This window comes from Echeneis naucrates, chromosome 18, assembly GCF_900963305.1.
Source record: "Echeneis naucrates chromosome 18, fEcheNa1.1, whole genome shotgun sequence".
Lineage (NCBI taxonomy): Eukaryota > Metazoa > Chordata > Actinopteri > Carangiformes > Echeneidae > Echeneis > Echeneis naucrates.
In genome coordinates this window covers 3,699,898-3,720,401 of record NC_042528.1, presented here as the reverse complement: position 1 = coordinate 3,720,401, position 20,504 = coordinate 3,699,898, and the positions used below count along the sequence as shown (strand labels likewise).

Below are 20,504 nucleotides of genomic sequence, written 5' to 3'. Positions count from 1 at the left end.
TTTAACATTCAATTATTAAAATGAATGGATCCTTTGTTTTTAAAATTGTGAACAAATAATGAATTCATATTTATATTTGCCACTAATGCAACCATTCTTTCAAAGAAGTAAATACCTGTATGTTTATATGTTTATCTCCACACAGGCCAGAGTTCGATACACCTTCAACAGCAAGGTCACATATTTTTGCCATACAGGCTACAAACTAGTTGGTCACCGGGATCGATATTGCCAAGCCAACCGTCAGTGGTCAAACAATGACCCTCCCTCCTGTGTCCTTTTGACCTGTGACCCTCCAGCCAAGATCGTCCACGGGTATTACAGGGGCTCTGAGTTCCAGGTGGGCCAAAAAGTGGAGTACGTGTGCGATGAGGGTTATGAGTTGGTTGGGGACGCCATCTGGACCTGCCTGAAGTACGGACATTGGGATAAGACGAGACAACCGCGTTGCTCCCCAGTGCAGTGTCCAGAGCCACCACTGGAGGAGAGCCACCTGGTCCTGAAGGGCCTGGACTCTGAGTCTGGAACAGTGGAGTTATCCTGCGAGGATGGTTACGTCCTGGAGGGTGCCCGGTTCCTCCGTTGCACCCCATCACAGGAGTGGAACACCACATTCCCAGTGTGTAAGCAAGTGTTTTGCGGGCCACTTCCTGAAGTGTCGTTCGGTGGTCCCTCCTTATCCTCTGGCCCCTTCCCTTTTGGCTTAGTGGTGACCTACACGTGCATAGATGGCTTCACTTTCAGAAAAGAGGAGACTGTGTCCTGTTTAGCAAACGGGCTGTGGAGCAGTCCTCATCCAGAGTGTATCCCCGTTGAATGCCCTCAACCTGTCGAGATTTCTAATGGTATAGTGGACGTCCAGGGCCTAATGTACCTCAGCAAAGCACTGTATAGTTGCAGGACTGGATATAACTTAGTTGGCAACTCCACCGTCCTCTGTGGAGAAAAGGGACTTTGGATTGGAGGGGTGCCCTCTTGTCGTCCAATTGAATGTTCCATCCCGAAGCAAATAGTCAATGGAAAAGTAGTTTATACAAAACTCCAGTTTGGCCACAGCGCCACATATTCCTGCCGTCGTGGTTACCACCTCCAAGGCCCAGAGAGTCTGAATTGCCTAGCCACTGGAGAATGGAATGTGGAGCCACCTGCTTGTGTGCAGATATCCTGCACCCCACCTCAACCCATTGAAAATGGGTTTGTGGAAGGTCAGGATCACAGCTTTGGTGTCACTATCTTCTACAGCTGTTTTCCTGGTTTCCAGCTAGTCGGTCAGGACCATCTGACCTGCGAGGAGTTTGGTTGGTCAAGTTCTGTTCCAATCTGCGTACTGTCAGACTGTGGCCTCCCTCCTCACATTGACTTTGGGGAGTATGTTCGGGTGACGGAGCAGACGTCTGTAGGCACTGGAACATTAGCCTCATCTAAAGACTTGAGCTTCCTTCATGGGACATTGATTGAATATCGGTGTCACAAAGGTTACGATCTTACGAGCCCCATCAGGCTTGTGTGCCAGGAGGACGGAGGCTGGAATGGGACAGCGCCGACTTGTGTCCCAGCAGAGTGTGAAACACCACCCCCTCTGGAGCATGGCTGGGTGAATGTGACGGACACCATCCTCGGCAGCATGGTCAAGTACACTTGTGAGGAAGGATACGAGCTTGTGGGCGAGCCTGTCAGGCAATGTTTGTCAGGTCGATTGTGGACTAATGACGCCCCCTCCTGTCAACCTGTTTCCTGTGGCGACCCAGGGGCTATTGCTAATGGCACACCTCATGGGGGTGCCTTTGTGTATCCTGAGGTTCTTTACTACAAGTGTAATCCTGGGTTTGTCCTCAAAGGTAGTGACACTATGGCATGCCAAGCAGATGGAAAGTGGAATGGACAGAGGCCGCTCTGTGAGCCGCTGTCTTGTGGTCCTCCTAAAGTCCCCAGTGATATTACTTTTAAAGGAGAGGACTACACCTATAATAGTGAGATAGAACTGAGCTGCCGCCCTGGTTTCCTCTTAAAAGGTAAATCTGTCAGTGTGTGCCAGGCTGATGGCACCTGGAGCCACGAGTCTCTAGCATGTGTACCTGCCCACTGTGGGAAACCTTCACCAATACCCAATGGGAACGTACTGGGGTCAGAGTTTGGCTTCAACAGCAAGGTAAAGTATGAATGTGATGAAGGATACACACTTAATGGAGCCTCCACACGTGTTTGTCAGTCAGACGGACTCTGGGACATACCCGCCCCTCGCTGTGATATCATCAGTTGTGATCCTCCTGAGGACATCAGCCATGGCTTCCTGAACGGCTCCAGCTTCAACTACGACGACATGGTGGAGTATGTCTGCTTCGATGGTTATCAGGTAGTTGGAGATCCCATCCTGCGATGCTCCGCTCAAGGCGTCTGGTTGGGCACAGTGCCTCGGTGCCGGCCCTGCATCTGCGCCTTCCCTGTGTTGAAGTTTGGGTTGGTTATTGGACGTGAGCGTTCCTGCGGGGACCGTTTGCATTTCCAGTGCAATGATGGCTACAAACTGCTGGGTCCCTCTCAGGCAGTGTGTGAGAAGGGCGGGGTGTGGAGCCCCGGGGTGCCTGTATGTGGCCGGGGAAGGTGCAGTGTCGCTCCGCCTACAGTTCCCAACGCTGTGCTGCAGGGCGGCAGTGCCACCTTCCCAGACACAGTTATATACAGGTGTCGGCCTGGCTACCAGCCAAAGGGGTACCCGTACCTCTCCTGTGGAAGAGACGGTAGATGGGGGGAACCCAGGATCAGCTGTGAGCCAGTGAACTGTGGAAAACCTCCAGTTGTTGCCCACGCTCAGGTGGTTGGAGACACCTTCAGCTTTCCAAACCAAATAACATACAGGTAATTATTGCTACACGGATTTATTAGTTATTTATCTAATTTGTGTTTGTCTTCATTGTCATGGCATTTCTGATACGCGTAGGCCATCACATTGTCATTTGCAATGAAAATGTAATTTACTCTAGCCTGTTTTCTCTGCCTTTATTTCTGTGGAAAAAAACGTTGTCACTTTTTGTCCGTAAAGTTTTTCTGAGTCTCCTTACGTCTTCAAACTCGTTCTCCAGGTGTGAGGATGGCTACGAACGAGCCACACAGACAGACTCTCTGTCCTGCCAGAGAGACGGCACATGGTCCAAACACAGCATTCGGTGTCAGCCCACTCCCTGCCCGCTGCCCACCAACTTCTCAATCCCCCATTTGATAGTTACTGGGAAGGAGCTGACTCCTGTTGGAGGCACCATCACCCTCTCCTGCCCCCCTGGCTTCTACCTGCAGGGGTCAGCACTTGCTGAATGTCAGGTAAGAAATATTGGTGAATGATTTGTTCCAGTCTTTATGTGACTGCCTGGTTAATGGCTAACCAAATCTGCAAAAACGACGTTCAGACTTCTAAAGCTCATTTTGCTTTTATGAACATTTGTTTTAATTTAGATGTGAAATGTTTGCTGTGTTAAACATGTTTTGCATTATATCTTTGATCTTAATAAGTAGCCATTATTGGTTTGCAACACTTTGCTTATCTCGTTCCTCTATTCAGTCCAACCTGCCAATAAGAAACTATGAATAATGCCGTGTTTTCCTGTCCTTTCTTTGGTGATGTGGATAAGCTGGGGGGAAACTGGACTCCAAGTATCCTGACAGTTTCCTGTGAGCTGGTAGTGTGCGAGAAACCAGCCCCTCTTCTTCATGGGGTCACTGAAGGGGAGAACTACAACTATGGAGACTTTGTCATGTACTCCTGCCTCCCTGGCTTTAACATGAAGGTACTGCCACATAAACACAGGTCTCATAAAGGATGATTTTACAACAGAGGCTTTATAATCTGTCGGCCAATCATAAATGGCCATTTGTTTCCTGTAATGCATCAGACCTCGTTCGCTTCCTCCTTGTGCTCTACTCTTAAACAACAGTCTGTCGACACAGAGCTAATGGGCAGGAGTCAGATTCCATACAGTCACATGATTTCTCCTCAGGAATCATTTGGAGTGTGTTGTAACAGCTAACAGAAGGAGTCACCGCTGAGACACTGATACCTGCTGATATACTCACTTCCTTCAGTTGAATGTTTGCCTTTTAACACAATGACAACACAAATAGTGTGCAGTTACAGTTTGATGTAAAAAAAAAAAAAACAAACAAACATCTGTCTTATTATAATAATATAGGTCACATTTCGCTGTGTCATGGTGTCTGCTCTGCTTTGTAGCATTACACTGATCCCTTTGTTGCAGGGAGACTCTATCCAGACCTGCCAGGGAGACAGAACATGGAGTGGCACCCAGCCAGTGTGTGTTGGTATGTTTGAGGCCACTATTTATGACTGAAGGAACATTTTTCACAGACTGAATGTTTTGAATCAGGAAATGGACAATACAGCAGCCCCACCCCACCTTTGAAACTTGGTATGTTTGTTCATTTTGTCCTCAGCACAGTCCTGTGGGCCCCCTCCCACAGTAAAAAATGCACTGGTCCAGGTGACAGGAGAGACATACCTGCACAATGCAAGTTATGTGTGTAATGCTGGGCTGCAGCTCGTCGGCTCTACGACTCTCACCTGTCAGAACAATGGCACATGGAGCCAGCCAGCTCCTACATGTGAAGGTAAAAGGGTGGCCAGTATATAATAACAAATGCTGATGTCTAGCCAGTTCTTACCAGCAGTGCAAACGAGCTGATTGTAACAACTGCAAATTCAAAGCTGTCACACATGATTTCCAGTAAAAGTTCTGTGCTGTGGGAGGAAATTGATGCATTTCACATTATATAAATAATCCATCAAAATAAATAAATAAAAAACTCTCTAAATGTTTCTCACGTCAGTGCTCAGGGGCTGTGACAGCCTGATACAGATCCTGCATGGAAAAGTGCAAGAGAAAAACCTGAGCAGTGGGCGTGCTGTGGCGTTCCAGTGTGATGAAGGCTACAGTCTGATGGGAGAGCCTCTGGTGATGTGCATGGGGGGCAACACCTGGAGCTCCACTTTCCCAACCTGTCAACGTGAGAAACTCTGCCGCACACACAAACACCCAAACGCACAATTAAAGGAGAAATGCAGGCGAGTTCCAGAGGAAGTTATATAGTTTGCTTGATGATGGCTACAGTCTCACAAAGTTTCATTTGGCAAACATTAGCATCATGTGCACCAAATCAGAGAAGCTTTCCACTGAAGATCCTTTGCAACATCACTGAGTTTCATAATGTGTTTTCACACTGTAAACTCTGACAACAATTGAGTTAGAGTCCCTCCCACAGTTGTAAACACAATGTCTGTAAAAATGAAACCAAGACTTAGTTTGGTCATCAGAGTGTTGATTTAAAAAACATTTTACTAACAACCATCTCTGCTTTAAACTTCCTTCTATATATACGTCACACGCTGTGTTAGCTTTTTCACATTATTGCTGTTTGTGTTAAACAGTCTGGGAGAAATGAATCCATGGTTTCTCTCCCTCACAGCCAAGTCCTGTCCCACTCCTCCAGGCTGGAGGGGGGCCAGGACTAGTAACAGAGTGCAGAGGGAGTTTTTTGTGGGTCAGTCTGTACGTGTCAGCTGTCCCAAAGGTCAGCAGGTGAAAGGCAGTGGCACCATCACATGCCGGCCGGACCAGACCTGGAACCCCATCAGCTCTGTCTGCGAAAGTAAGTGGACTTTGTTTGGCTGAAGTTCTTTTTGTCCTGTTTGGTAAGATTACATATTGTATGAGCATAAACGTGCATCAAAATTTAATGGAGTTTAATGGATCTTTCGCTTAAAAACAGCAATGTAAAAAGATTTTTGGCTGTAAATTTCACCATCAATTGTCTGCTCTAGATAATCTGTGTAAAAAATGTAAATTTAAAATTAAATACTGTTTGTGGCTCTGTAAAACATCAGCCCCTGTGCCTTAATCATATTTTTGTTTTGGAAAAATAAATATCGTCTCATATTTACTGAAATCCACAGACTTTAATACTTCACTTCTCCTGAATTCTCTTTTATATGATCAAGTAAAAAAAACAAACAAACCTGTATTTAATGTTTCACACTTCTGCACAGTCCCATCAGCTTGTGAAAGTGCTGCTCTACACTTGCATGGCTGCTTGCTGAAATCTGCCTGTTGGCTCAAGTATAATTTCTTCCTGTCTATCTCTCACTGCGCTTTTATCAAAACAAATGAGGCGGCATCAAACACTGTTGCTGCCCTCTACACTGGACTAATTATGGGCACCTCTGCAGCTTCTATGGCAACCTTTGTCAGATAATCCTCTGATCTTTCTTAGGCGCAGTTGTCGTGAATATGCAACAAAAAGGTGGTTATGTTACTAAGGCTCGTTCTTTGTCTTTGCATGGAGTTTATTCTCCTGTGTGCATGCCCCACCATCATCCTTTAAACCATGTTTTTGTCATAGGCGGTGTTTAAATGAAGCCACACAGCTGAGCTATGTGATACATTCAGAAAATTTGCATGGAATTCTCTGGGTAATGAGCGGTAGAGAAAACACACTGAATTTCCTTTAATCAACACAGATTTTTCTCCCTCTGTAGGACACACGTGCATAGTTGTATCTAAGCCCAAGACAGTAGCTCCAAAAACCACATTATTTAATATTGATATATGTAAAAATTAAAGAAAAAGCTTTTAACAACTCTTACAGAATCAGCTGCTAATGTACATTATTGTAAATTATTTCCTGGATTGAAATTGAGGTTTTTTTCAGCTGTTTAGGTCATTTAGTGAAAATCAAATTATGTAAGAACAAAGACACAGTCAACGCAGCAGCAGCCTGTCAAAAAAAGACACCGAGTAGTGCAGTGAGTAACTCGGGGGTCGTTCCATCTGGGCTGTTGTACAGGGGTGTCCTGTGGCCCCCCGCTCCATGTGGCCAATGGGGTGGTACGTGGGGCAGTGTTCCAGTTCGGGGACGTGGCGGTGTACTCGTGTTTTGGCGGATACACCATGGAGGGCGTTGGAAGGAGCAGGTGTCTGGAGAATGGCACCTGGACGCCGCCTCCCACGTGCAGAGGTAGAGAGACACAGAGGAGGACACTTCTGCTTTCGCTCATGACGCCATGCTGCTTCTCAGCCTCCTAATTCTGTCTCGGATTCCTTCTGCTTATCTCCAGCAGCTGCATTGCTCTGTGGGCCATATTAACTTTTCTGTGGTTAAACAAGGCTGCGTTGGCACGGGAGCTCTTCCTTGCTGCAGTGCAGTGACCGATGTCTCTCTCTGTGACTTATGACTCGTATATATGAGTAGTTTCTGTCGCCTAGATCCAGCCCCATTGAGGAAAAACATTCCATTTTATGCATATTAAAAACACTTGGTCATGTGTATTGAATTTCAGACACAGTTACTCTGCCCAGCAGTGGATATTTGTTCTTTTTGTAAATGGCTCGATATGATGGATGTACTTCTGGCATCATTTTTCTAATTTTGGTGTGCAGCCTTTACTGATCCACAGGTGTCTCCATTGACCAAAGCGCAGTGCAAGTTCAAGACATGTTCAACTGATACTTTGTCCTCAAAGAATTTCCAAATGACTACAAGCCAGAAAACACCCACATGCACCCATAAACAACATAACCTTTAAAGCGTGATGACCAAAATATAAAACACTCACAGCCGCTACACATCTGTCAATGCTGACTCATCTGTGGTAAAAACATGTAGGTGACTATTCTGAACATAGTCATTCTTGAAAGTCATTGACATATGTAGACAGGTGGTTCTGAAAAGTAAAGAATTTATCATTTCCTGATAGAAAAAGCTATAAAACTATAAAGAACTGAACTTCAGCAGGCTGATAAGAGGTGAAATATCAAGAGATGAAGTATTTTTCCTCTGTGTAATCAGACAAATGCAGTAAAGGTACAGTTAGTCAAACTGGCTGACCTTAAAGTTGGTCCTTTGAATTAAACAAATCCGCTTTAAATACAGGGGTGCAGATAATTAATCAGAAAATCAACTCGGTTGTTAACTTCCAAATCCCCAAACCCGTTGCTTTTCCAAAAACAGACAGAAAACACCTCCTAGCCTGTGTGCCATGAATTTCAAATGACACCATTGTTTACATATGAAAATAAGGGCTGGATCCAGGCTGGCTTAGTTTAATAGAAAAATATGGAAACACAGAGACACACACCACAGGCATGTCTGCACGTCTGTTGATGATGAGTTGCACAGATGAATATAATCTGGATTGTACGAATGTTCTCATTCTGTTGCATGAGGTTGCACAGTTAAGAGCTGCACCAGAGGCTTGTAGAAATAACACAAATGTTTCACTGAAAGGGAAGTCACTTCAGTGTGTTGCTCTTTCCACTTGTGAAATGTAAACTGCTTCTGTGTTTGGTATGTCATTGTCTGTTTGTGTGTCTGTGTGTGTGTGTGTGTGTGTGTGTGTGCGCGCGCGCGCGCAAACATCTTCCTCAGCTGTGTGTTGGCTACAGTGTCAGAATGGAGGTGTGTGTCAACGGCCCAACACTTGTTCCTGCCCTGAGGGCTGGATGGGCCGGCTCTGTGAAGAGCGTGAGTATTTAATGATTCAACATTGTTCTGTAACACCCACAACATGATACTGACTGTTTAACTAAACAAGCTCAAATGCTCAGGAATGTAGGATCAGAAATTGACCTTCTTCTTTTTCTTTTTTTTTTTATTGCTCACAGCAGTAATTAATTAATGGGCAAAAGTCACACGTGTGGACTTGATCGATTTAAAATTGATTTAAATGCCTTTTAAATAGATGAATTAAAAGTCAACACCTACAGTGGCTACAGAAAGTAAACAGAGCCATTCAGTTTTTGCAGACTTTATTTTGTCGTAAGTGGATGCTGTTATAAGTGAGAGATTTCAGTGTTTGATTTTAAACAGTTCCCAAAGCAAGTTTTTACAATTTTACAGTACTATTTTAATGTTTTAAATGTTCAGGATACCGACAAACAGATGGCATCACTAAGACCTAAAATAGCTTCCTGTTTTCGCCTGTTCTTTCATCACAGCTATCTGCATCCTGCCGTGCCTGAATGGAGGCCGGTGTGTGGCACCCTACCAGTGTGAGTGTCCCACCGGGTGGACGGGGACACGCTGTCACAGTGGTGAGTTCATGTGTGAGTCAGTGCTCGAGCAGCCAGTGACGTATGACAGGAGTACCTGTACAGAGTAAACTCTCACTTCACAGGATTCCTGTTATTCCTCCAATATATTAAATATATATTTTAGTGAATATTTATAATAAAACGACATTTTCCACCTTCCTCATGAACTTACTGTTGGTCATAAAAAAAATATTGGCACAAAATAAATATCTATACAATTTCCTTATTGAACAGAGTGTGATAAAAGCAATACAACCACAACACACATCATTCTTCCCATGACAACCGTATCAAATTAACAAGTGTTTTTGTGTGCGTGTGTCTTTTCCACAGCTGTGTGTTCATCACCTTGTCAGAATGGAGGCCGATGCATCAGGCCGAATAGATGTCACTGCAGTTCAGGGTGGAGTGGGCACGACTGCTCCAGGTGATCAAAGACAAACACTCAGACACACTGAAAACTTCTCATTAGATTATTCATAGATGAGAATTAAATAAATACAAAAAAGAGTATGTTGTGGTTTATATAAATAATTAAAATGAAAAATAGCAGTAAGTTTATTTGCACCAGTGATAACTGGATCATTGTATGTAGCTTAGTAAGTAGAACTTAAAATAAAAACACCAAGCAGCTTTATAAAATGTTTATTCTTACTTGACTGGGAAGAATTTCTGGACATTGTTTGATAAAGAGTAGAAGGTAACTGTTATTTTTAACAGTTCACAAAAGGTTGAAGTAAAAACACTAAATGCACAGGCTCGCTAGAAGCTCTTTTAAGTCGTTTTTTAAAAACACAGCGGTGCTTTCAAAGATCAAATGCCAACATCAGCGTGTTAGCTTAGTCATCCTGACAATAGCAACATGCCATTGTTAATCTCACTGTCCTGAGGTGGACTGACTGATAGATCCTTCAATAGAGCATGATGAAGCAGAAAAAATTCAGCCTCATTCAGCTCAGTCAACAGAAACTCAATTTTAAAAAATGAGTAAGACAGAAACTTCTGTTGGAAAAAAATGCAGTTATTTCTAAAATTATTTCTTAGTTTCCTGCCACTTTCTTTGTGAAATTGTAAATTCACTGTAAGGAAGAAAATGTCAGCCGCTTACTGGTGCAGTTCCATTTAACCCTGATCTTATGAATGACTCCTTTGGGTGATGGGGCTGGAAACAAAGTATGAGGCTTGTCTCCTGGCTGCCTGTGGACAGCTTCAATAGCTTTATTCCAAAGTAATGAATCATGTAGAAACCCTATAGGCCGCCTGCTCAGAATTATTCCAAAGAGTCAAGTCTATCCTATGATTGAAAACTGTACATTAACTTCTAACGGTTTACTTTACATTCCTTTAAGTGCTTTGTCTTTTGCCAAAAGCAAAATGAGCTTTTGTTGCTAAGAAGAAGGGAAATTATTCCAATTGAGGCTTTGAAGTTTAATTTTTACATCAAATGTATGACAGCAGTATCAGGGAAGTAGAGAGGGCTGTGTTGTGGCAACCATACACACTTTGTGTAATCAGGTTTACCTCTTGCAACTAATAGCTTAGAGTAAGAAACAATAAGGGAAATGGAGAGGGCTGGTGCAGCGCGAGTCCTCGCCTGAACTCACAACCTGGTGACAACACAGTATTTTCTTGCTGCTGAAAGCTGGGTGAGCCCTCATCGTTGTTCATGTCCAACTCAACTGGCATGCTTTGAGCAAAAAAAAACAAAAAACAGGACACTGCTGCAGGTGCAGGTCTGTTAACTTGAGTTGCAGTTAGTTCACTGCAATATGAACTATAATGAGCTATTTTTGTCATTGCAGGAAAAGAAAAACAGGATACTATCATTTCTAAAGTGCCACTCAGCTCCATGTGAATCATCATATGAAGGGAATTCTTGTATAGTTACTGACTCCTGTAAAACGTTCAGTCTCATCTCTGCAAAAGGCAAAGCGAGAACCAGTTTGTAAAATAAAGCTGTATTTTTTCATATAGAGACTCAACAGTATTAAACATATGCTGCTATATACTTGTACGATGTGTAAAAACTATTGATGCAATTGTTCAATGTATATGTGTAAACTATTCACATTTTTATTAAAGCATAAAATGCCAGGAAATGGTTCTTTTGATACATGTTTGGTTGCATTTAGATGCTACTGTATGTAACGCATCACAAAAAAAAAATTATCTCCCCCCCCCCCCCCCCCCCAAAAAAAAAAAAAAAAAAAAAAAAAACACACAAACAAAACACTAAGTCATCTTCATTTATTAAATCCACTTTGTTGAACATGACATACAAAGAAAGGTTCATGAACTAGTCAGGTGGAAAGCCAATTCTTCATATAAAACAATTTTTAAAAGGCAGCTGACACGTCAGGGTTAAACTTTTTGTTGACAAAGTTGAATTACATTTAAGTTTACAGGACTATAAACCAAGACATGATGCGTGAAATAAATTATGACGTGTGGAATGAACAACCTGATGGTTATTATACAGAAACTAAACTAGGATTTTTCCAGTCACTGGTGAAGAGTAACAGTGTTTGTGGCATTTATACAATGAAGGGCATGTGGTCATTGGGTTGGTCATTTAAGGCTGTTCAGTTTTTGTGTCAGTGTGTCGGTGTTGGCACCCGAGAACTCATCCACCTGTGAGAAAGAGCACAAAGGTTTACAAACATTAATTCCTACCATTCTGTAATAAAATCTTTTCTTTCTCAACTTTAGATTTAAAGCTGCTTAAATGCAGTCACATTTTCGCACAAGATAATTTCAGTCTCATAATTCCAAAAATCAGAAATGAGGAAAGGCTGGTAGAACTGTTTGACACATTTCAACAGTTAATGACAAATGTTCAATCGTGGGCATTTATTAGAATTGTACCTTTTTTCCATTCTTGAAAAACTGGAACGTGGGCATACATTTGATCCCGCAATGTCCGCTAACATCCTGAAAAGAGCCAAAACAATACATTGAGGAAACTGGAGCATATTAATACAACAAACACAACCTGGCCTCTGATAGTGTAAACTGACAAGTTTTACATTCATGCAGTACATATTGCCAGAAACAAGTCCTGATTAGTATCATTCCTCCATGTGCTAACACCCAGCATAATTTACAGGAGGTTATTGGAATTTTTATTTAAATCATCGCTGCCAGCATCAACCATTTTATATTTGCTATTCAGACTATGATACAATGCCCTTTGTTTTATCCAAGAGACCTTTGGGGTGTAAAAGCCTTGGACCACCTGCATAGTTTCCCCCAGGGATCTCTAAACAAATTTCAACCACTGAGACTGCCTGATTGTAGGTCCAAGATATTAACTTCAAAATTAGTTTGAGCAATCTGGCTTATGTTGTTTGCTGGCTTGTAGAATAGTAAATTAGGTTAATATGAGCCACTGCTGAGCTAAAACTAGCTGGAGTTCAAAGCTTTAAAAAAAATAAATAAATCACTGATGTTAGTGTGTCAGGGTTACAATAAGCTACTATACAGGAATGTCATACAAAATGTCAACAATGCTGCTTTCATTTGATCATTTACAGCACAGATTTATTCCTCTATTGTCATGCCACCAAATCATAGCACTGATTTGAAATTCTGGTCAAATGACCCAGTTGCAGTTTCGATGGCTGATGAAGGGGATTTCACATTCTACGTTGCTTTGAGTATTAAAGGGCTGTCAACCCCAGCAACACAAGTCAGAACTACAAAACAAGAGGATTCTTTCAATGCTTCTGTCACACAAGTTTTCTTTACAGGTCTCCAGAAGTTATGAGCACATCAGCCTCTTGACTTTAAGGAGTGTGGCTAATGCACTGCCATTTTGTACTTCACCTGCTGATACCAGTGAGAAAGACACTTACTTCAGCCTCGTCAACGTCCACCTTCAGGAAAATGACATTCTTGTACTCAGGTTTTTCTGACATCTCCTGCAAAAGAGTGGATTGGTGATAATCAGGATACTCAGGGCAAATGTGACAGCTGCTGAGTTCCATTATTCATGTAATGCATTTAGAGCCCTTGCGTCACATATCCAGTGTCAGTTTGTTCCTGTTTGGAGTTTGAACTCCTTGACCAACAGTTGCATGAGCTAAACATAAAATCCTTCAACACAGAATCTTTGTTGCAGGTTTTCCCTTGACAGATAAAAATAGTGACTGATGCCACATTGATCCCATTTTTGCACAAAAAAATAAATAAAAAAAATAAAAATAAAATAAACCCATCCACTTACTGCAAATTGCGGGCCGATCTGTTTACAGGGGCCACACCATGTGGCCGTGAAGTCCACCACCACCAGCTTGTCTCCAGCTTCCTTCAGGATGGCATTGAATTCATCCTGCAGAGTAGAACACATAATTATCATCTGAAACTTGCCACAAAAAACAACTAATGGGAATTTCCAGTGGAGGGAGTCCTGCTGTTTATATGAAGTTGGCTTTGGTAACTGGCCAAATAAGGAAAAGCAAAGATTAACAGTGACCAGTTAGGCCACTACCAAACTTTCAGCCTCACATGAGCTTTGAACTAATGTAGCTAATCTATGCAACTCAGAACAGGATTTTCAGGGTTAGTCTTCAGATCCCTCCCTTTTAAAAAACTTCATGTTTTCTTTGGGGAATCCAAAACTACAGCATGCCTCCTGTCTAGTCGGGAATTTGGGCTGCAGTCAAAGTTTGAATACATTATTTTTAAAAAAGTAGAAATTGTGTCTAAATAAAAACATTAACATTTGGGGAGTTTTCAGTGGATTACGCTACAGATTCAGCAGCCAGTGTCCATGCAGAAATTGGACCAGAGCTCTGACGTCAGCCTGACATTAGCTAATGTTAGCAAACAATCCGCGATGGATGATTTCAGGCAGCAGCCTCTAAAAAGGAGACTCCTATCGAGTCTGTGCACAGCAGGCCGGAAAAGAGGCTGTCCCCGCCGGGGGACCGGAGGACAGAGTCCGCAGTCCTGCACATGGTGGCGGGCCAGCTGAAGTTAGTTTCCGACAGGTCAGTGATCACATCGGGCTGGATCTAACGCTTCCTAATCCATCGACAGTGGAATGTGTGTCCCAGATATACCAACCCAAACCCTGAAATGGTGTGAAAACTGCTCTGATGTTTGTGGAGCAGTTTTGTTTTTTTTTTTATAATTAGGAAATACGTTTATTCGCTTATCAAATCTGGATTTGATTCACAATGACACTCGCGCAGAGCAGAATAAGCTTACAGTTAAAACTATGCCATATAAATATATATTAATATCGAGTTAGATTGACAGGAAAAAAATAAAAAAGAAAAAACTATTAAATCACTGAATACACAAACCCCTACCACTACCAAACCAACTTCAACGTCGACCGCCAACCCAACGTTGCGTTGCACCAACTCAATAAAAGTCGACGCTTTAAATCGAGCCAATCGTTGTAAAATTATTTCAGACTCGTCTGGATCGATGAATCGGGCCAGAAAACTATAACGGATCCGCTAATGTCCCGCCGGAGGAGGAGGCGCGGAGCTGCCCGGCCCGCTGCGGGGCTTCGGGCCGGGCAGCTCGGATTAACGCGGCGACGGTGGCGCCTTTTTAAACGACAAAAACAAACACAAATGAACAAAACTTACCAAACTTTCCACTGAGCGAACCATGATTGCTGCTGGGCGATGGCCGAGTGAGAGCAAACAGAGATGGTCGGGAAGTTTGGCAACGCTTCTTAAATAAGAAAGGCGATGCACCGCGTTTTTATCGCTGCTGCAGGCGGAAGTGGCTGAGCTGGATTTACAAAATAAAAGCCTGTCATGAGGTTAAGCTAAATGAAGCTAAACTGTATGACTCTTTCAACACTCCATCTAACCCAGAAATGCACTGTAGTGAACCAAAACCATGAACATATGAACTTAAAAGACGAAAAAAAAAACGATAAATATATCATATATGGAAGGAATATTGTTGAATATTAATTAATATGTATAATAATATATAATGAACTTTTGACCAGTTACATTAAATAGTCCCAGAGAATATAACAAAAGTTGTTTTTAGTTCTCCTCTTCTCAGATTAATATTTCACTTAGGATACATAGGAATTATTAAAATACAACACACTGATAGGGATTAAACATTTGCTATTATCTTTGTCTTGGTTATGTCAATGTTTCATTTTTAATTGTTTGTTTATTGTCGCAGAAATAGCTATGAATCAATCTCAATCTGTGGTTAAATAAATCATAGATATATGATGAAACATTGTTATGAAAAACTTCTGTTTTTATGTTTTCCGTTTAAGTATAAACAAGAAAATCAGCTAAATTATCTAAAGACTCAAACATAAAATTTGTAGAAAAAGTGTCAATGCCTGCGTTCTTCCTCTCTTAATCTTAATTTATTTTATCTTAAGCTTTATTTTGCATATTTTCTCCAAACAGGATTTTCAAAACGGGACTTTCCAGGAATTGTGTTAACTTCTTTGGGAGTGCCATTAAAAGACGTGTCGTTTTATTTTGAAAGCATGTAAATCTTAACTTTTGCAGCTTCGTACGTGCAACGATTTGATGTTTGGCCAAATTTCATACTGTTCATCCGAATATGATTGAGCATTTTGCATCAATGTGGACGTGTCAAAAGGCGTCTTGCAGATATAAACCAGCTCCACTGAATTAGTGGCCACACAGACAAATAAGACACAACAACTTTTTTATGAGGAGTAAATTTACGAGCGATCTTATTTTACTCTGGTTTGTTAAATAGAACGACGGTTTATTAAAGTGTATTTTAATATTTATCTGCTAGATATTGTACAAGGAAAGAGGCTGAACAGTGATTCCAGTCACAATGACTTGACAAATTCTTGGTTTACCGTAAATGACTCTTCCTGCGCAGCTGTATGCCGCTGAATTACCGCCCACACAGCAATGGAGAAGACGCATGACATCATGTCTCCAGCCTCAATTTAACTGCTGCTAAACTCACATTGTTCTTACAGTCTGCCCCATCAAGCTTACATCAAACTGAAGCCCTCAATATATTGCCTTAAGAATATGAATAAAAAGAGAAACTTAATTGTAATAATAATAATAATAATTTTTACACTTTCACATTCACTCATCAGTCATCATACTGGTAAGAACTGTTTTGGGTGTGTTACAGATTTAACTGGCATACTAGTCATCCTCCCATAGACACACAAACTATCATGCAACTAAATGTTCCTGCTGTGACACTGGAGTAAAACTAATGGCAACAGACAAACATAATCCTATGTAACCATGGAGCTGGGGCTATCCACTACCTTATGATATTTAGATTAGTATCTAAAAATAAAGCGTGTTTCCTGGTGAAACACAAAAGCCCCACTTGGCAGCAGGAGACTAACAGTGCCGGCTCTTTGATCTAGACTACACTCCTTTTAGATTTAAAACGATCAGGCATTTTCAATAGGTTTTTTTTTCCTTTTCCTCAAGCCCTTAATGCAAGCCATGTATAAATTAACACCAGCTTTGTTTGGGAAAGATACTTAGTCTGCAATATGAAACCCAGCAGACACATGAAAAATGACCCATGATGCCAACACAGACTTCAAAAAGATGTTTTTACTACGTATAAAAAAGCTCAGGCGAAATACAAAGCAAATGGATAATAATGTCACAGTAAATAAATGTATCAGCAGCAAATCCACACAGCCCATCGAGCAAGTTCCCAGGATTATAACTTTTTTTTGCTTTCTCTTACAAAAAGGCCATTTCATCCCCTACCAATTTTCCATGGAGGCCTGATCTCTCCCAAATAAAGTGGACTCCAAAATGTGGGTAAATGTTTGGGTGGCAGTGACAACTAGAATAAGCGGGAGTAAGTACTAATGTTATTTTAGTCTCCATGAATCAAAATCCAAATGTAGCGGAAAAATGTAACCTCATACAAAAGAAATGAGTCAAATTTGGTCGTGTGGAGTTTTATGTGTTATCTATGTTGTATTATTTTGGCTATAAAAAACTGAAATATAAATCATTTTGAAATTAAAATATATGATTAGTTGTATGCGTCCATTGCTGGATCCTTCATGTAAGAATTTTCCAATAATGTTCTAGTTATTGGTAATGCTATTCTGTCTCTATGGGCCATTCAGTCCACATCACACCGCGACGATAGCCTTGCCAATGTTGTCTCCTTGCAGCATCCCCATGAAAGCAGCTGGCATGTTTTCAAAGCCTTTTGTGACGTGCTCTCGTTTCTTCAGTTTTCCCTACAGATGTAAATCAAAAGATCAACATGACAGCAGGAACACAGCCAATCCTAGGAGCTGGAATGAAAACTTCACCAATATATATATATATATATATATTTTTTTTTTAATCCACTCACCTCCTTCAGCCATCCCATCAGCCTCTTCAGGGATTCAGGGTGCTTGTGTTCCCATCTGCTCTGCATGAAGCCCTCCATCTTAAGTTGCTTGAAGATCATGGTCAGATGAGGGTATGGGCCTAGACAGAGAGAGTGAGAAATGTCAGACTAAAAGAAAGTCACTGTTGGTGTCACTACAAGGAAACAAATTCAGTTTGATAGCTCCAGAGCTCTTCTTTAACAAAGTGTTGCCCTCTAGTGAGCAAATGGATGAAGAGATGAATATTGTTTTGAAATATCCTAACTGTCTTTCTCTATGTTTTTCTACAAGCAGGCATCAATGTGAGGCGCTGAAGAGAGCCACAGACTGTTGGTGTAGATTAAAGATTAAAGGAAGAAAGTTCACACCTGTTTGAGGTGTGCTGTCATTGTACACAGAAATACTGCCGCACACAGCTATTCTTCCAAAGTTCTTCATCTGAGGCAAGGCAACAGTTGAAAAATATCCTCCCACCTAAAATTAGACGTATTTGTCAGTTTCAGTGAAGAAAAATAAATGATATTAAAAGTAAAGTAATTAACTGTTGCTATTTACTCACATTTTCAAAGAAACAGTCGTAGCCCTCTGGAGAGGCCTTCTTCAGTGCCTCCTCCAGGGATCCTACAGTCTTGTAGTTGAAGGCCACATCGAAGCCCAGCTCTTTAAGGTAGGCCACCTTTGCATCAGTCCCTGCTGAACCCACCACCTTGCAACCCTTGATCTTGGCAATCTGTCCCACCACAGAGCCCACTGCCCCAGCTGCAGCATTAACCAGAAGAGTTTCACCTTTCTGGAGTCCCAAGACCTCCTCGATCCCATACAATGCTGTAAGTCTGGAAAGAATGGGGAAGTTAAAAAGTTTATTTTCCACTCCTATAGAGAATCTTTTCTGGCCTTTGTAAAACAAACTTTGTAATTGCTTCCATAGCAACTCACTTCACCATTGAGCAAAACATCTTGAGCCTTTCATGTTTATTTGCTCAAAGGAAGACAAAACTCAGCTGTTCTCCTCAGCTGCGAGTAAAACAACACTCTTCCAAGTTAAGCATGAGCATTAAATTATTTTTCAGGTTAGCAATCTCCTGTGATATTTATTTGGAGAGGACTGACTGTATTCTTCTGTGCATTATAGTTGAAATGGGCACAGCCCAAATTTATCGGTTAGCTCTTTTTGGCTGTTAAGGAGCTGTCTGCTTTTTTGGACCTTTGGCCAACTTCCTCTCTGGATAAGTTGGCCCAGCCAGTCACCACTTAATGTCTATTAGAAAAGAAGTTTTACTTTTACCTCTGGAAACAGAGGTAACCCTCTCCACTTAACTTCCACCCACACAGGCAGCTCAGCATCTATCTTACCCTGGCATGCCGACTGTACCCAGAGCCAGCGACAGCGAGATGTCTTGAGGCCACTCAGGCATGATGGGAATGAGGTCTGTCCCATCACTGACCGTGTGGGTTCTCCAGCCACAACGTCCGACAACATGGCTTCCCACGGGAAATGCTGGATTATTGCTTTGTATCACTCTACAGAGAGAAACAGGAGGAAAAAATATTAAGAATAAAGTCACCTGTCAGTCAGGTGTTTTTCCCCTGTGTTCAATACATGCTATTAGTGTATAGCATAAACACAGCACGCACAACTCTTCAGTTTGTGTGTAATGACATCTTGGAAAACCATGTGGCTAATGAGTTTTCACGCTGTAGTTAACTACAAAGTAAATTGAAAGGCTAACATGTGAGTTTGAATCTGATTATTTTGAGGTTCATCTGAAAGTTTGGTCACAATGTAATTTCTTCTTTGTGTTTATAAACAAAAACATTCCCACTGAAACAGATGGAGCGTCTGAAGACTCTGCCAAGAACATTCTAACAGTCTGATTTCAACTCGAGTCACTGGGAATCAAAGGCTGCCGTAATTAGCAGCAGGCATAGGCCTTGGTCTGTTTAAGGAAGCTTCAGAATAGCAGTTAATTGTGACAGATAAAAGACTGTTCTCTGTGTGTGTGTGTGTGTGTGTGTGCGCGTTTGTTCGGGTTTATTACTTGGCCACTTGAGTTCCAATCATTGCATCGCCTTCTTTCATCCGAACCCTGCTGAACGGCCTGATGAGACAAACAGTGCTACATGTCATTTCATATGCATTTTTTTTAAATGAATTAATTATTTTTAAGCTTAAAAAACACTTCACTGTGATAACCCTGAATGTTTCAAGGCAGCACGGTTCTCTGCTCACCTCATGTACGGGTCGACGCTCAGAAACACTGCCTCCAAAAGCACCTCTGGACCAAAACGAGAGAACGACAGTATTCACATGTAAACAAGTTTTCCTTTTCAGTATGAAACTCAAATCAAGATGACTCATTTTGAGTTCTTATTGTTTCGTGTTTGATCACCTCCTCAATGTTAAGTTACCTCCATGTTTGGGCTCTGGAAGCTCCTCTACCTTCAGCTCAAAGTCGCTGTCCTTCGGGAAGCCCTCAAAATGCTTGGTGAGGATCCACACCTTAGCCTGGACCATGACTGGAGTGTTTGGACGTAGTAATGCCTTCACTTGAACGTGTATCTTTCATGAAAGCAAAATAAAGGACAAAATTAAATAAAGTGGAGGTGAGAAGGTCTCAATCTAACTGATCCTGTTAGAGCAGGTGCTGAATGAGCCCTCCTCAGGCTGTAGTATTATGGGTGGATAAAATGATCTGTTATATAAAATCTAAAATAGAAAGCAGAGTAAACAGTCACATTCCACAAACACACCGACAAACAAGTACAAAAACAAGAACCAGGAAGAATGGTACCCAATCAGATATGCCAGTATAACAATGACAAGGTTAAAATGCAGTACTATCATCATGACTATTAGTTAGTTCAGCAAAGAGCAAAAATGCAAAGATTGAAAATTAAAATTGAAATTCCTCTTTAAGAATCAAAGTCCTTGTTTTCACTGATTTCCCCCCTCTGCACAAACAGCAGGGAGTCTTTGCCATTTCAGCCTTCTCTGCTGCATTCACTTACCGGCAGCACTTCCACGAAGAAATGGCAGAAGTAGTGCAGAGAGT

General features: G+C 41.8%; 3 protein-coding genes across 6 annotated transcripts in view; 1 reads left to right on the top strand and 2 right to left on the bottom strand.

Annotated features, from left to right (window-relative positions):
* svep1 (sushi, von Willebrand factor type A, EGF and pentraxin domain containing 1) overlaps window positions 1-11,188 on the top strand; it is a 76,994-nt gene extending 65,806 nt beyond the window's left edge. For all 3 annotated transcript variants that reach the window (XM_029526013.1, XM_029526014.1, XM_029526012.1), the window contains exons 39-50: window positions 146-2,856; window positions 3,081-3,315; window positions 3,624-3,779; window positions 4,248-4,311; window positions 4,444-4,617; window positions 4,837-5,013; window positions 5,473-5,655; window positions 6,850-7,020; window positions 8,431-8,526; window positions 9,000-9,095; window positions 9,429-9,522; window positions 10,898-11,188. In XM_029526013.1, the coding sequence (XP_029381873.1) occupies window positions 146-2,856; window positions 3,081-3,315; window positions 3,624-3,779; window positions 4,248-4,311; window positions 4,444-4,617; window positions 4,837-5,013; window positions 5,473-5,655; window positions 6,850-7,020; window positions 8,431-8,526; window positions 9,000-9,095; window positions 9,429-9,522; window positions 10,898-10,928 (4,188 nt within the window). In that variant the 3' untranslated portion in view covers window positions 10,929-11,188. The remainder of the gene's footprint in view (window positions 1-145; window positions 2,857-3,080; window positions 3,316-3,623; window positions 3,780-4,247; window positions 4,312-4,443; window positions 4,618-4,836; window positions 5,014-5,472; window positions 5,656-6,849; window positions 7,021-8,430; window positions 8,527-8,999; window positions 9,096-9,428; window positions 9,523-10,897) is intronic.
* A 139-nt stretch (window positions 11,189-11,327) lies between these two features.
* On the bottom strand, window positions 11,328-14,838 carry txnb (thioredoxin b). Of its 2 annotated transcripts, XM_029526233.1 has the most exons (5): window positions 14,699-14,838; window positions 13,321-13,425; window positions 12,950-13,015; window positions 11,961-12,026; window positions 11,328-11,726 (listed from the first exon to the last, which is right to left on the bottom strand). In XM_029526233.1, the coding sequence occupies exons 1-5, from the start codon at window positions 14,720-14,722 to the stop codon at window positions 11,664-11,666; spliced, it is 324 nt and encodes a 107-aa protein (XP_029382093.1). In that variant the 5' UTR covers window positions 14,723-14,838; the 3' UTR covers window positions 11,328-11,663. The 2 variants fall into 2 exon arrangements, with proteins under 2 accessions (XP_029382093.1, XP_029382092.1); XM_029526232.1 differs by lacking the exon at window positions 14,699-14,838 and having other exon boundaries at window positions 13,321-13,467.
* A 1,811-nt stretch (window positions 14,839-16,649) lies between these two features.
* Window positions 16,650-20,504, bottom strand: LOC115058960 (prostaglandin reductase 1). The gene is made up of 9 exons (XM_029526529.1): window positions 20,461-20,504; window positions 19,861-20,011; window positions 19,682-19,727; window positions 19,491-19,550; window positions 18,805-18,972; window positions 18,011-18,284; window positions 17,820-17,925; window positions 17,433-17,551; window positions 16,650-17,313 (listed from the first exon to the last, which is right to left on the bottom strand). Exons 2-9 carry the CDS (start codon window positions 19,964-19,966, stop codon window positions 17,203-17,205), a joined length of 990 nt encoding a protein of 329 aa, XP_029382389.1. The 5' UTR covers window positions 19,967-20,011; window positions 20,461-20,504; the 3' UTR covers window positions 16,650-17,202.

What these genes read in the sequence shown, in the direction of transcription:
- LOC115058960 (XM_029526529.1), bottom strand. Translation starts at nt 19,966, where the DNA reads ATGGTCCAGGCTAAGGTGTGGATCCTCACCAAGCATTTTGAGGGCTTC. An exon ending in GGTACAGTCGGCATGCCAGG is followed by an intron (nt 18,285 to 18,804) that starts GTAAGATAGATG and finishes CATTCTTTCCAG; the next exon opens with ACTTACAGCATTGTATGGGA. An exon ending in TGATGGGATGGCTGAAGGAG is followed by an intron (nt 17,314 to 17,432) that starts GTGAGTGGATTA and finishes TTACATCTGTAG; the next exon opens with GGAAAACTGAAGAAACGAGA.
- txnb (XM_029526232.1), bottom strand. Translation starts at nt 13,452, where the DNA reads ATGATAATTATGTGTTCTACTCTGCAGGATGAATTCAATGCCATCCTG. An exon ending in AGATCGGCCCGCAATTTGCA is followed by an intron (nt 13,016 to 13,320) that starts GTAAGTGGATGG and finishes ACTCTTTTGCAG; the next exon opens with GAGATGTCAGAAAAACCTGA. An exon ending in TTTTCAAGAATGGAAAAAAG is followed by an intron (nt 11,727 to 11,960) that starts GTACAATTCTAA and finishes TCTTTCTCACAG; the next exon opens with GTGGATGAGTTCTCGGGTGC.